Source organism: Wasmannia auropunctata, unplaced genomic scaffold (assembly GCF_000956235.1).
Source record: "Wasmannia auropunctata unplaced genomic scaffold, wasmannia.A_1.0 LD334209.1, whole genome shotgun sequence".
In the NCBI taxonomy this organism is placed as follows: Eukaryota; Metazoa; Arthropoda; class Insecta; order Hymenoptera; family Formicidae; genus Wasmannia; species Wasmannia auropunctata.
The window spans coordinates 29846-43466 of NW_012028681.1; the positions used below are offsets into that span (position 1 = coordinate 29846).

General features: G+C 34.5%; 1 protein-coding gene and 1 long non-coding RNA gene across 2 annotated transcripts in view; one reads left to right on the forward strand and one right to left on the reverse strand.

Annotated features, from left to right (window-relative positions):
• The window catches only part of LOC105459083 (calcium/calmodulin-dependent protein kinase type II alpha chain), a 62847-nt gene that overhangs the window by 29740 nt on the left and 19486 nt on the right, over positions 1–13621 (reverse strand). The window contains exon 2 of the mRNA XM_011704776.1: positions 2932–3026. Coding sequence (XP_011703078.1) covers positions 2932–3026 — 95 coding nt within the window. The remainder of the gene's footprint in view (positions 1–2931; positions 3027–13621) is intronic.
• Positions 6286–9431, forward strand: LOC105459082. The gene is made up of 4 exons (XR_975626.1): positions 6286–6926; positions 7166–7406; positions 7745–8288; positions 8757–9431. It is a non-coding gene; the product is annotated as an uncharacterized LOC105459082 (long non-coding RNA).

The following is a 13621-nucleotide window of genomic DNA, read 5'->3' on the forward strand; positions in this document are numbered from 1 at the left end:
TGTGTGTGTGTGTGTGTGTGTGTGTTTAGAGAACGATAGAGCAATTTAATTAGAGAATTAAAATATTATGAGAATGTCGTATAATGAATTTTCATCAATCTATTTTTTCTCTTATATAAAAACCTTTTTCTTAAATTTCGAAAAATCGATATAAAATAAACGAAAAGAAATTGTACCATATTGTACATCGATGAAGATGAATGTAACTATAGCACGTACAGTCGCGAACAAATCGGTTGCGACACTTTCTTTTTATAGGTTTCTAATATATATTTAATATACCTAAATAATATATATTTTATAGATAACTAATATTTTGCAAGTGCGAACCACAATGTACTATCTTTAATCTAGAGACAGTTTAACACCAATCGTGGTTCGCATTTGCAAAATATTAGTGCGTTTTGAAACCTATAAAAAAAAGTGTCGCAACCGATCTGTTTACGATTGTACCTATACTGCATATATGTAATTGGTATGTAAATCAGTATTTTATTTTAAAAAAATTAAATAAAAATTAACATTATTGTTGCATGTTAAATTTTATAATTAAAATAATATTAAAAAATTGTATTAAAATAGTCTGAAAATTCCGGAAGTAATACGATAATTTTTGAGACGAACTTTTTCAATAATAATCAATTTCATCAACAAGGCGGGAATGTAATGACAAGAAAATCAAGCATTAAGCGGAATTCACGCAAGATTTAATGTAATTAAAAACTTATTTTTATTTTTTCGCGAAAAACGCGAAAACTGATCTTTCATCGCTTGTAGTATAACACGGTTATCCGATGTATCATTGTCATTCAACTGTTTCACTGCTTGTGAATATTGCATTATGCTCCCGAAATTTCTTTTGCAATGGTTTACCGCAATGCATTTACATGCATGTGAAAGGATAGTGACCGCATTTGCGTTGTACTCGGATCATAGAATAATGTGTTAGATATTGTTGCGCCGTTAGACGTATGATTCAATCGAGTAATCAAAACAACACTGCGTTAATCATACGAACCGAATTGTTACACATATTAATTATTTTGGACATTCATGTTCTCATTTTATGAATCATGTGCTTGGTAATTTATACGTTAAGTTCGATTCTGTGAGAAAAATTCAGAAAATAGTAAACTTATAATTTTTCAGAAGAAGAAATATCTTGTCAGACAGTTAGTAAAACAATTTTATAACGTCACGCGAACGAGACGTTAAATTATAGCATGCGTTTAGCATCATAATGTCCCTTTCATCTCCATAATTTCGAGAACACTGCTTTCCTATGGATGTAGCATGAATGTAGCGTGGATGCAATTGAATTTCAAAACATATGTATTTTGCGGACCAACTATCTCCCTATACAGGTGGTAAACTGGTCCCGCGAAGGAATGCATTGACAGGTTGATAATGCATTGCGAGTCTACTGCACTTTTGGACATGTTGCACGAATTTTTATCACGAATCCGTGATCGATCGCGAGAAATTGCAAAAAACGTGAAATGCAGAAATAGTCATCTGCTCTGTGTTCATGACACAAATTTTTTGCGACCTTATCTACACGTACACATACTTCAACAGAATCGTATTTACAGATCTTTTAAAAAATTACGAATGAAAAGATGGAATGGATAAAAAGAATATAATTTTCGTGCTTTTATTCCTGTTTCAAAATAATATAGTAATTGAACAAAAAATTATATAAAAGATTAAAATAAAATACTGCACACGCACACACGTTAGAATTTTCTACAGTATTAATTTGTGTAGAAAAATCTACGAACGAAAAACTACTAACGAAGTAACAAAGAAATGCGACATTTTGATATCAACATATATGTCAAAGAGAACACTAAATAATAAAAATAACAATTCTTCATATGTTGCTGTGAGTTGTACATTTTTCTACGATCGAGCAATCGCGTGAGAGAAACGACTGCATAAAGGCTGCATGAAAGCAGCTTGTTTGCAATGAAAATTTACGATGATGATTCGGGCGCTGTTCCCTCAGAAACGTTTCAAACGTTTCTCAGGCAGCAGAACGTTCGAGAAAAAGATCCTTTCCACGTTTTCGATCTGTCTCTACTATACATATTTATATCATGTTAAAGAAAGCGAGAAACAGTCTTCACCCCCATTGTTCCAAACGCGCGAGCGCATCTCTCTCTCTTTCTTTCGAAAGATATTTTAGATTCGAAACCTGAAACGTACCTGAATAATATGACATTTTAGTATAGCGAAAGTCTGTTTCGCTTAAAAGTTTAATTTTATCAACAGCATAATATGTCCAGTGATTAATGGGCTTTTACAAATACAATATTTTAATAAGGCCTATCTTATTTTATAATCTTATCAAAATAAATAAATAAACAATATTGAAGAAAAGAATTTTTAAACATTTGTTATGTATAATCCTTTACCTACAAGTATATCTTCCATTATAATATTTTAGTAATGGCATCTGATTTCCGAAGTAGGTTTTTCTGGTTAATTTAGCGAAATTTACGAACGCAATAATAATCGGCTATCGAATGCAAGTCTGCAGATCTAATGATGACACACAATACGAAAAACACTCTCTGCCTATTTATAAATGTACCAAGTTATCCTCCGCGCACATCGTATCGCAAGCTTTGAATACTGTAAACTTTGAATTAGATATTCTTAAGTTCAATATATCACAAACAAATATTACATATTACATACCTAACGAAAATTATACCACATATATACGAGCGAATTGCGAAACACGTGTAATTATACGATGTTAACGATGCAAATTTCACGAAGCAGAAGGAAAATTATTCGGAAGCTTGCACTATCCTTATCAAGAGGATATTATAATATAAGACCGAATTAAAACCATTGCGAAATATTCAATAATTCAACGTATAAAATTTGATTAACACGTGCTTGCATTTAATTGTCACTTACCTCTATTCGAGAGTTTTTTGGTGTTTATAATTTTTGCAGCAAACTCGTGACCGGTGCTCTTTTGTACACATCGTCGAACCACGGAGAAGGCACCTCTGAAACAATCACAAGAACAAACATATGTTATCAGATGGTTATGTAATTGCTATTCATTAATAACACCGCGGGTGATAATAACACGCGGAATATACATGGAATTATCTCATCCATGCGGCGCATAACACAGTACAGATTATTAAAGCGTATGTTATAAGTAATAAACGAGTTATGAGTCCTCGCTATAATTTATTGCATCGAAACTGCCACGGGCTGTAGAACATCCGAAAATAGAATATCCAAGTACTCAAAAGTTTAGATGCATTTATGAGAGCTGATTAGTTTATTAGCTAGTATTATGCCAATATTATATATAACTACGAAATGTCTACATATACTTTGACAATTACATGAGAGAATAACAACGAACACTAACTTTCGCAACTCCTTGAAAATCACTGACCTCAACTGTTTTAATAGCAAAACTGTTCCAAGTTCATAATATAAACATAATAAAAATGTAAATACATTAATCCAATAATCCATATAATTTGTTGAATTCGATTAATTATTGTTCGCGATTATCAATAGTAATATGTTTAATACGACAAATGTTTAATATCCAATAGCATTATTGCGTGGAACATTAAAAGATGAATCAAGTCACTGGGTTACTCATCTCTTTAACTAAACGCAATTCTTGTCATCAAAAGAGATCATAGGAGATCTGTCATTAAATATCATAGTTTAAATATCTTTCGTCGCAGCTTTTATTAGACGAAAAACAACCGAGTTTAATAATTCTCAATATATAATAATAATAATTTTATTCGTGATACTTTTCTTACGAATTTGCACAATACAATAAAAATTATTACATTTTCATATCGAAAAGCAGATGACCGATGTGTAAACAAATTTTTCGAAAGGAATATTAAGATTCTTCGAACTCAAGTGCACATATACATTGCTAGATTTATTACAATTCTATAATTTTCAAGGAATCTAAATGATGACGTCACTGCCTAATCAAATCGATTTTACAATTCGCTTTATACCTCCGCGTTGCTAAAAATAAAACGATCGCGATTACGTCAGTGATGTCAAAAGACGATTCTCAATGTAAAAAGAGCCGACGAATTGAGTCGTAACGAGACAGCGATTACACACAAAGACTGGCGAGTAAGGTCCACCCTCAGAATTCATATATCTCTAGCTACCTATACCTTATGAGAACTAAACTTTCTTGATTATCTCATACCTCCGCACACCGACGCACTTCGCGCCGTTACTCCTTCTATATATATGGAAAACCTCGTGCAGTACAGCGCTGGGGAAACTTGGGCTTACTAAAGTTTCTCCGCGCCGCGTTCTGTAGCGCCGTCGATCAAGGTGGCAGATTAGCGACTACAGATTGTCCATTGAACCAACATTTGCCGAGACAGATTTAAATGTCGTTTCTTCGCAAACAACGCGCGACTTCCGTTTATCGATTCGGAACAATAACAAAAATCTGTTATTATCCGCGGACGGTTACCCTGCACACGTTTTGTTGTTATGAAAAAGAGATTTTGTTCAATCGAGATGGAAATTATTCCAAGAAATTGCGTTTTTTCAGCTATCATTTAAAAAAATGAAAAATAAATATAGAAATCAAGTTTAATTAATTTTTTTAATGTTATAAGTTGAATAATGTTGTAAATATGTATCTATTTCAAAAGGACCATGATAAGCGATCTTGTTGGTTGAGTAAGTATATTTTCATATCGGAATCAAAAAGAAATCAAAAGATGAAAAAAGAAGTGAAGAAAGAAGCGATAACAAAGAAAATGTAGCTAGCGTGATATCAGCAAATAATTGCCCCTTGTTATTCGTTTTCTGATACAGGAGGTAGGTATGTAAAACTATCAGCGGCATGTCTGTAATTGGCTTCAAATTGAATCAGTAAGAATAAACCTATACGACTAACAGATTGATCGCGATCCATTGTCGCGGAGAAAAGTAGCACAGCGGCTGCTAGCAATATCATCGTAAAACTCCGTGTATCGTCACGGATAATTGACAGTTATATTTATTGCCGCCTCAAATTTTTCTTGAGTGTAAATGGCAATCAGTAAGCATTCGAAATTGAAATCGAAGGAGTATCAGTTTTCTGCACGCAATAAATGAATGGCGCCATTAAATTATGTAAGGTTCGATACAGATAAAAGTCATTGCAAGAATTTCCTATGCTTCTTATCATTCTTGTGCCTCGATATTATCTTGCTAAATCTTCATATTAAACGGAGTTTTAATCCTTAAAATAAAATACAATAGAAATGTGACAACACAAAATATTTATGCTTAGTTATGGTCAGCCTCTCTATAATATGCGTAATTACGTATTGTAATAAAATTACAATACGTAAATATAAATCGTTGTATAAATTAATAAATTAAATATCATAAGTTCAATAAAATACTAGATAGATATATAATATTAAAAAAACAATACATACATATATTGAGAAGAACACAAATATTATATTTTTCGCGGCAAAGATATTTCAAATAAAAAATTTCACGTGGAAATCTCTCCGAACTCTTTCCGTAGCGAAAGTATAATTAACCTTACTGCGGGGTACACAGATACCCGAGGCCGACATTGGTCTTGCTGGCGTCGGCGCCGTGTTGCAAGCCAGCGATGCGACGCGACGCGGCACGACGCTCCGCGTCGCGACGCGCCGCCACGACGATCACGCCGCTCGGTCTGCCCGGAGGAAAAAGGGCGAGGTGGGTGCTTGGCTCGTTTCCATGACGACCAATCATTACCGGAGATTGTGCCACCAGCTACTCTGTGTGTGTGCGTGCGTGCGTGCGTGCGTGTGTGTGCACCAATCCCCGCCACGCCAACCTCCTGCCGCTTTTCCAACCCCCCAACGTAAAGCGAGGTAGCTTTTCCGCTCACGTGCTCTTTACGAGATTATACCGCCGAAGCACCAACGATTATTTAACGTCACGCTCCTGTTCTCGCGCTGCACGCTCATCCCCTTCGCGTGTATGTCGGTCACGATCAGATACATTTGAATATTACAAAGTATCGAGGCTTCCATTAATCAAATATCGAATATTGCGAGCATCAATCAAATGGTGCAACAAAAATACACAACTTTAATAAACATAATTTTTAAAGATTTTTATATTAAAACGAACATGAATTTCTTTTCTGCCAAAAAAGTATCGATAGCAATTGTAATAGTGAGAAAATCCTCATTATATCACGATATATACACACACACGATACATTATATAATGTATGACGATATATGTAGATGTGTGGTTACTAAAAAAAAAAAAAGAAGGAGCAGAACATTCAAAAATATCCTCGTTATTTTAACCAAAAATTTTTACAGCAGAATCGGCGATAAAATTACAAATAATTTTGCATTGGGAAAAATTTCGGGGAGAATGAAAGATTATTATCTGTTGCAACTTGTTAATATTCAATCGTATTTTATCGCGCTTGGCGAGTGATCGCCTTGGCGGAGAAGTCCGGGCGTGGTGTAGTTTACTAAAATGAGCAACTGCGACGTGGTTCTCTCTGGCAGTAATGCGCGACACTAATGGTGCATAATTGACAAAAGTTCACGATAAATGCAATACACTATGTCGCGAGATGCAAAGCAGACGGGCAGCGATTGTACATTCTGCCTGTGTTACGAACGAGAGTAGCTCGTAAGACTATAGAACAATAAGATGCTGGATAAAGAAATTCTCAGATGCAAACAGATGTAGTACGAGTGCGTAAGAAGTATGTGAGCATCGAATGCAATGTGATATGAAATTACGTCACACGTTCTCTCCTGTGATGCAACACGTTCTCTCCTGTGATGCAACACGATGCAATTTTCGTTTCACGTTTAGCTACGAGAAGACTTAGGAAGCGGAAATTAAACTACGAAGGATGAATTCATTATTCTGTGAGCAGCAGTCAATTCAAAGACCTATTTAACTTGATTCGATTTAATATCGATATAATTCTCTATTCCAAAACTTTTTATTCCATTTGTGAAATAATTTAAAATCTTAACAACTCGAGGAAAGTGTGTCTTGTAACAAATCCATATTGCAAGCGTCCTTGTTTAAACATGACCGTTACGTTAACGTAATTCATATAAAAAAATGTTTTGAGCAATTCCATAAACGATGTTTTATACAGCAAAATCAACAATTTATAACGACGCCGTTCTTCGATACTAAATGTAAAGTGAATACTATATTATTCCACGCTAAAAGTAACGAGATGAAAGTTTTCCTCCGCTCTCGGAAACGAATCGAGATTTAAATTTCTAAAATCGCACGACGAATATGCTACGATAGTCTTTGCATCTTTTGGATTAACATATAAAGTTTTCTCTACAAAGATGGCGAGCGATGAAGGAAACGAGAGCGAACGTGAGGTAAAAAATGAACTATGCGAGATGAGATACAAGATACGCGTCGTTTATTTTTAAGCCATTAACCCTTTCAGTATCGTAAGACTTTTCTTATTAAAGAAAAGAATTTTTCTGAATTTTTCATGAACTTTACATTGTAAGTGCGCGGTACTTTGTCAAGAAATGAAGATTTTCGTATGAAAAAAAAATACGATAGAATTTTTTAAATCAAAAACATTTTCGAAATAAAATTTTGTGAAATAAGAAATATTTTACAATAAAAATGAAAATTAACTTTTACGATAACGCATAAATTCTATCGTATTTAACTAGCTGTTTTTTACTTGCAATTCCGTTTCAAGATTACAGATTAAGAGTATATTCTCGCATTTTGTCGCGAATCTTTCTTCTTTGCGTGATATTGCGCCGCAAAGAATACAGTAAAGTAAACAGGAAAAAAATGACAATGGAGGAAAGACATATGAGGCTAGGCAGCAAGATAAAAAAGGAAGCCGCGCAAGAGTGGAATAGAAGACGATGTTGCGGAAAAAAAATCCGTGAGAGAAGTGAGGGATGCAAGAATAATGCAAGGGGACGAAAGACATCGACCTTGAAACGAGTCAGTTCGCTCGCCGACGTGGAACTAGGGCGATCGACGATGAATCTTCAAAGAGAAGCGTCCTGTCGCCCAACAACGACGACGACGACGACGACGGCGGCGACGGAGATGCGCTTTAAATACCCGCTCGTTCTTGCCGACACACGGCTCGCTTACTCGCCACGCGAGCCTGTGACGTTAGCCTAAGGGCGCTTTTCTTCCTTACCCGCCCGACTACCCCGTGATATCTCATCGTACTCAATTTATCACCTTCCGAGCGTCGATGATGCCCCTCGTTTTTTTTCGTTGTAAGTCATTTTTCCACTATTCCACACATAACGATTTAACTAAAATTTAGGAGACCTACTGACGAAAAAAATTACAGAAAGTTTATATCTCTTTTATTTTATGGGCAATTACTATTATTTTGCTGTTTATCTCTTTAATAGAATTTTCGATTGATTATAGATTATATCATGACATTTAATCTTAGAATTGACTGTTTAATAAAAATATAAATTTGATCTAACCAAAAAGAATAACAAAAAGAAGGATAAAATAATAATTTGTTATATTTACATTAGATATCTTAGACCTTACAGAGTTGTAACAAGCAAACTGATCTTTCATAATGGGGCAAATATAAATATTCTTTTTTTTTTTTGCTCAATATCCTTAATAACCACAGAGCTCTTACTGACAAGTATTAATATTAACTTTATCGAACTTTCGCCGATTGGATTTCGCGGCGAAACCTTCAATCGAATGATGCTAAGGCCATCGAAAATAGCCTCCTGTTATCCAAGTTATTTTTCGATCTGGAGGAAACTCGTGGGCGAACTAATCGAAGAAGCACTATCACAAAAGAAAAAAAAAGAGAGAATGAGAGAAGCTTTAACCGAGATAATGTATCTTACAAAATGGGTATGCTTTTGAGCGCGCAAGTCCTACGCGCGGAGAATCCTGTGATCTCGTTGCGCCCGATTTCTTTATAGCATAGCATTGCGCATCACGCGGTAGGTCATAAAGCGTAGTGTTTCCGCACTTTGCGTAGCGGACTCTACCCTATCCTACTTGTATTGTTGCAACGCCAATATGTAACCAATCGCAAACGTGAGCCGTATATGCCATTGTATACATGTACATATACATATATGTGTATAATGTGATGCAGCAAACACAGAACTGTCGGCTACTGCTGCTGCGAGTGGGCCGACTCTTATCACCGAGAGCTATTATTAACCCTTAAACTGACAATGAGTAGCCGGCTTTCCGGCTATATATTAGAATATTGTCCCTATCGAAATTGCCACAAGGATATGACCTTCGTTAAACCTTCAGTCGAATCATTGCAAACTATTGCATGGAACATAAGAACATAGCTTGTAAACTTGTAAACTCATAAATTTGAGAAAAAAATTTAAAATAAATGTCAAATGTTTTAAACAACATACACATAACTATTATTTTAAATAATACAATTTTATTGAACAAAAATTGAATTTTATAAAATATTTTCCTCAAAAGGATCTACACACACAAAAATCATAGACATATCATTGATGTCATAAGGATGAAACTTATCTCATACATAAAATGTTTGATTAAAATAAAAAAAGAAAGAGATTTTAAATACAAGATGTAGACTATCTTGGTTGATTAATCTTTTTAATTTTACGTGAGAGTATCGTGTCACGTGGATATACATACTATGAAATTATATATGTACATCCGATTATTCAAGTGTTTTAGTTCTGTGAAGCGGATAATAGCATATAACACAGCAATTAATGGAAAAGCGCTATGTTATAAGTTCATTATTTTATTGAATAAATAATTATGCTCCCAGTTTCATAACAATAAATAAAAAAAGAATATAATAATTATGATTCATACAAAATTGAGGAAATTCAACGAAAGTTACTCGCGCAAACTAGAAAACTTGACGTTTAATTAGTGCATAAATGTGAATATGCAAGCATTGATGTCAAGTTTTTACCTCTACATTCTCTCTTACAAGAATAGACTCAATTAACATAGTTAATTAAATTGCGTTAAATATATATTGCTTGCCGTATTTGTACACTTGGCAGAGGCCAAAAATCTAGTAAAAGAAATATCAACGTTAAACAAAACAATTCAACTACAAAAGACTATAAAATAGCCTACGTAATTGAAAATAGTACGTAAAGAAAAATCTCAATTAAAACTAGTACTTTCAAGTAGCATTGCTTATTAAAAAATACTTTCTCCATTCACTTCGTATTTGATAAAAGTTTTTCTAAACAGTGCCAACATATTCTTACAGCGTTAATCTTCTCCAAGAGCAAAAAAGAACAATTCTTAGAATATAAAACAATTGCTGCGTTTCTTCTAATTGATGTTCTCGCCGCATAACCATAAAAACTCGTGCCGCTTCGACGTCGCTAAAACATCGAGTAATGCAAGTCTTGTCTGCAATAAATTCAAATCGCAGTACACCCATAAAATAGACTAATGTAAATAATTGGCGGGTGAAATATGTTGAGATAACGACCAGGTAGTCTCTCCATCACGAAATCGAGAATTATCCCCGCTCATATACAAGAATCGAAAGCCGGATTATGGCGGAAGGCCAACGCCGCGTGACGAGTAATAGTCGATAAGATAATTTCCCTAGGGGTAGTTCTCGCTTCACTCTTTTCCCAACGAGTCATTACTTTATTACGCAGCTGTAGCTGTTTAGATAAAAAGCCTAAAATTCTACGAATAACGACCGTGCGACCATAAGTATTATTTTGTTAAGAAATTAAGGCGAATCATTAAGATGAATGATGAGTAAGGGCGCGGAAGTTTGTGGAATTTTTTTTACGCCAAATTCGAGAATTGGAGAATCACACGATTTTTTTCTGATAATGCTAACAGCAGAGAGCAAGATACACGGTAGATGTTATTTAAATTAAACAACAACGCATGTAAAAATATAATAATTGAATATAACCGCTTCAACGTGTCTCAATATTGCCTGTCTCAGAAAGCTAACTGTAACATTTTACAAATTTCCGTATCTTAATAAAGCTTAATCGTTAATTCAGTTATACCGTAAGATGAAAGTCAAACGATACTAAAGATTGGAAATTTTATCACTGTGAATCTTTATACTTTCAGAAAAATGACATAAAACTCATTGGAATATAGATTGGAATTCCATATTCGACGAGAATATGAAAAAAAGAAAAAGGAAATGTATAAACAATCTTTTTCGCATTGAAAAACATTTTGCAATTCAGGCACTCAGCATTTCCCATTTTTTCAAAATCGTTTATCATAATTAATGCTCATATTATTCATCACAGATTTCACGAGAGCCAAGTATTATGATGTCAACCCTTTATTCGCCGAGAACCTCGTATACCTATTTATGCCAGGGAGACACGCGCGCGCGATAAAAAAAATCGCAACGATGCAATGAGCGTCGGGTGCATGGGGCGATAAAGTATGCTTTTAGGATACGGCCGCGGCGACGACGTCGGCTAGAAATTGTAATTTACACTCGGGAAATCGCGTGGTGAACAAGACCTCGGCAGTAAAATTTCACACTGCTACTGAAATGCCATGCATTTTCTATCATCGAAACGATGTATGGCAAAATTATGTAACGCATGTGCAATTTTATTACAAACACAACGTAATCTGCTTTCGAGATAGAACCTCTTTTCAAGAGAACTAAAATGTCACGATTAAAAATGCGAATACAAATGATATTAATTCCATAGTTTAAGAATTCAATGCAAAAATTATAAAAAGTGTAGATTACAATTTCATTTACACTAAAAAAGAATGAGGTGCTTTACAATTTTTATTTTAATGTTTTCCCAACAATCATCTTGAGATCTTTTAATCTAATATTTACTTTGCACGCTTTGCATAATTTATCTTTTCTCTTAAAACATAGCAAGTAAATATTTTTCTCTCAAAGTTTTCTATTTTCCACGTAGACTCAATATTAGTTAAACTTCTCGAGATTATTGTGCTTATTTCAAAAATTGCGTTGTATATATACTATACATATCTAATAATTATCGTCAATATTTTCTTCTATTGTAACTACTAATTCATTGATTTTATCTCTTATTTTTCGTCTTAAAATTGCGAATTGTGAAATTATTCGTTAAGAACCAACTTTGTGTAAAAATAGTTTTACTCCAAACGACGAACAATGCATAACTCTGATTTCGCATTGGACCGCATTGTTCCACGTCGACCAGCCGACGCGTGCAACAAAATAGAGAATGGCGACTGCTCGTGATAGTTTTGTGTGGATTCCCGTGGCATTCAACCGCGTCTCGTCCTCTTCGTCGTTCGTCGTCGTCGTCGTCATCGTCGTCGTCGTCGTTGACGACGGTGATGATGACAGAAAAACAAAACCGCAAAAAAATGGAGTTCGCAGTCTCTAAGCGATTCTTACAATGATAAGATGCATCTAAGTATGCATATTTATCGACAAAGAAATTTGCTACTTAATTTTTTCATTTTTAATGAAACTTGTACATATGTAGAAGCGAAAAAAATAATATTTATTTGTTTCTATTCCTATTGTTCTCTTATATTTAAATAGAAATAAAAATATTAATCAACATTATATTTACTTCATCAATGAAAGAAAGAGATAAGGGATTCTCTTTCGTAAAAAAAAGATTCAGTTCACGAGGCGTGTAATAAAAATATTTGTATAATAAAACACGAGATTGATCGCTTTTTAATACGTCTGCTTTAAACGCCAAAATATGCAGGTTTAATCTTGTCTGTGAGATACCAATACCCTATATTAAATTTAAGCATCCCCAGGCGCACCTCGACACAGTCTGTGCTCGATGATTCGTTCGATATCCCGCCCGCTCGGAAAGTTTCACAGGTTATCTTTGACGTTCGACACGATGGATTTCGGGGATGACCGGCAGCCGTTGGAATGACATCCCATCAATCCATTAGAAGCGTCGCAGAATTCATCGACGAACAAAAGTACATTTTATTCAATCGGCAAGGGCTCGTAACTTATTCGATTCCGAATTTTTGCTCTTTTCTGATTTGATAGTTTGAATTTAACATAATATTACGTATAGTAAGATAATTGAAATTGTTAAATAAATGAGACAGTGCAATGGTTTTTTACAATCAGTAGTTATCCCCTTTTCATTTTCAATTTTTGAATCACTATTATGTGAATAGTCTCTGATTACTATTTTTGTGTGCAAAGAAAGAAAGAGAATTATTACGTTAAACTATTCTTTCAAATGTCTCGTTTAACATTAAGTTTGACAATATGCAACAATAATATGTTAACAAGTTAATACTCCTTATTTTCAATTTAAACAAAGCAAAAAATTATTATAAACATTCAGAAATGCGTCGTTTGGCGTTTTTACTTTGTTTTAGCAAAAAAAAAATCGACACATACAGTCATTGCGTGCTCAAGCATATCTACTTGCTCACTATTTTCAGCCTACCGATATGTAACATACGAAGGGAGAATGCCCATGCCGGAAATACCCTGTAACGAGAACAGATACTTGGACACTGTCCGAGTATCGTCGAGCATCCCTCCATCCCGAGATGAGAAAGAGGTAAAAGGAAAGAGGCGATGGAGATGGAAAATATAAGA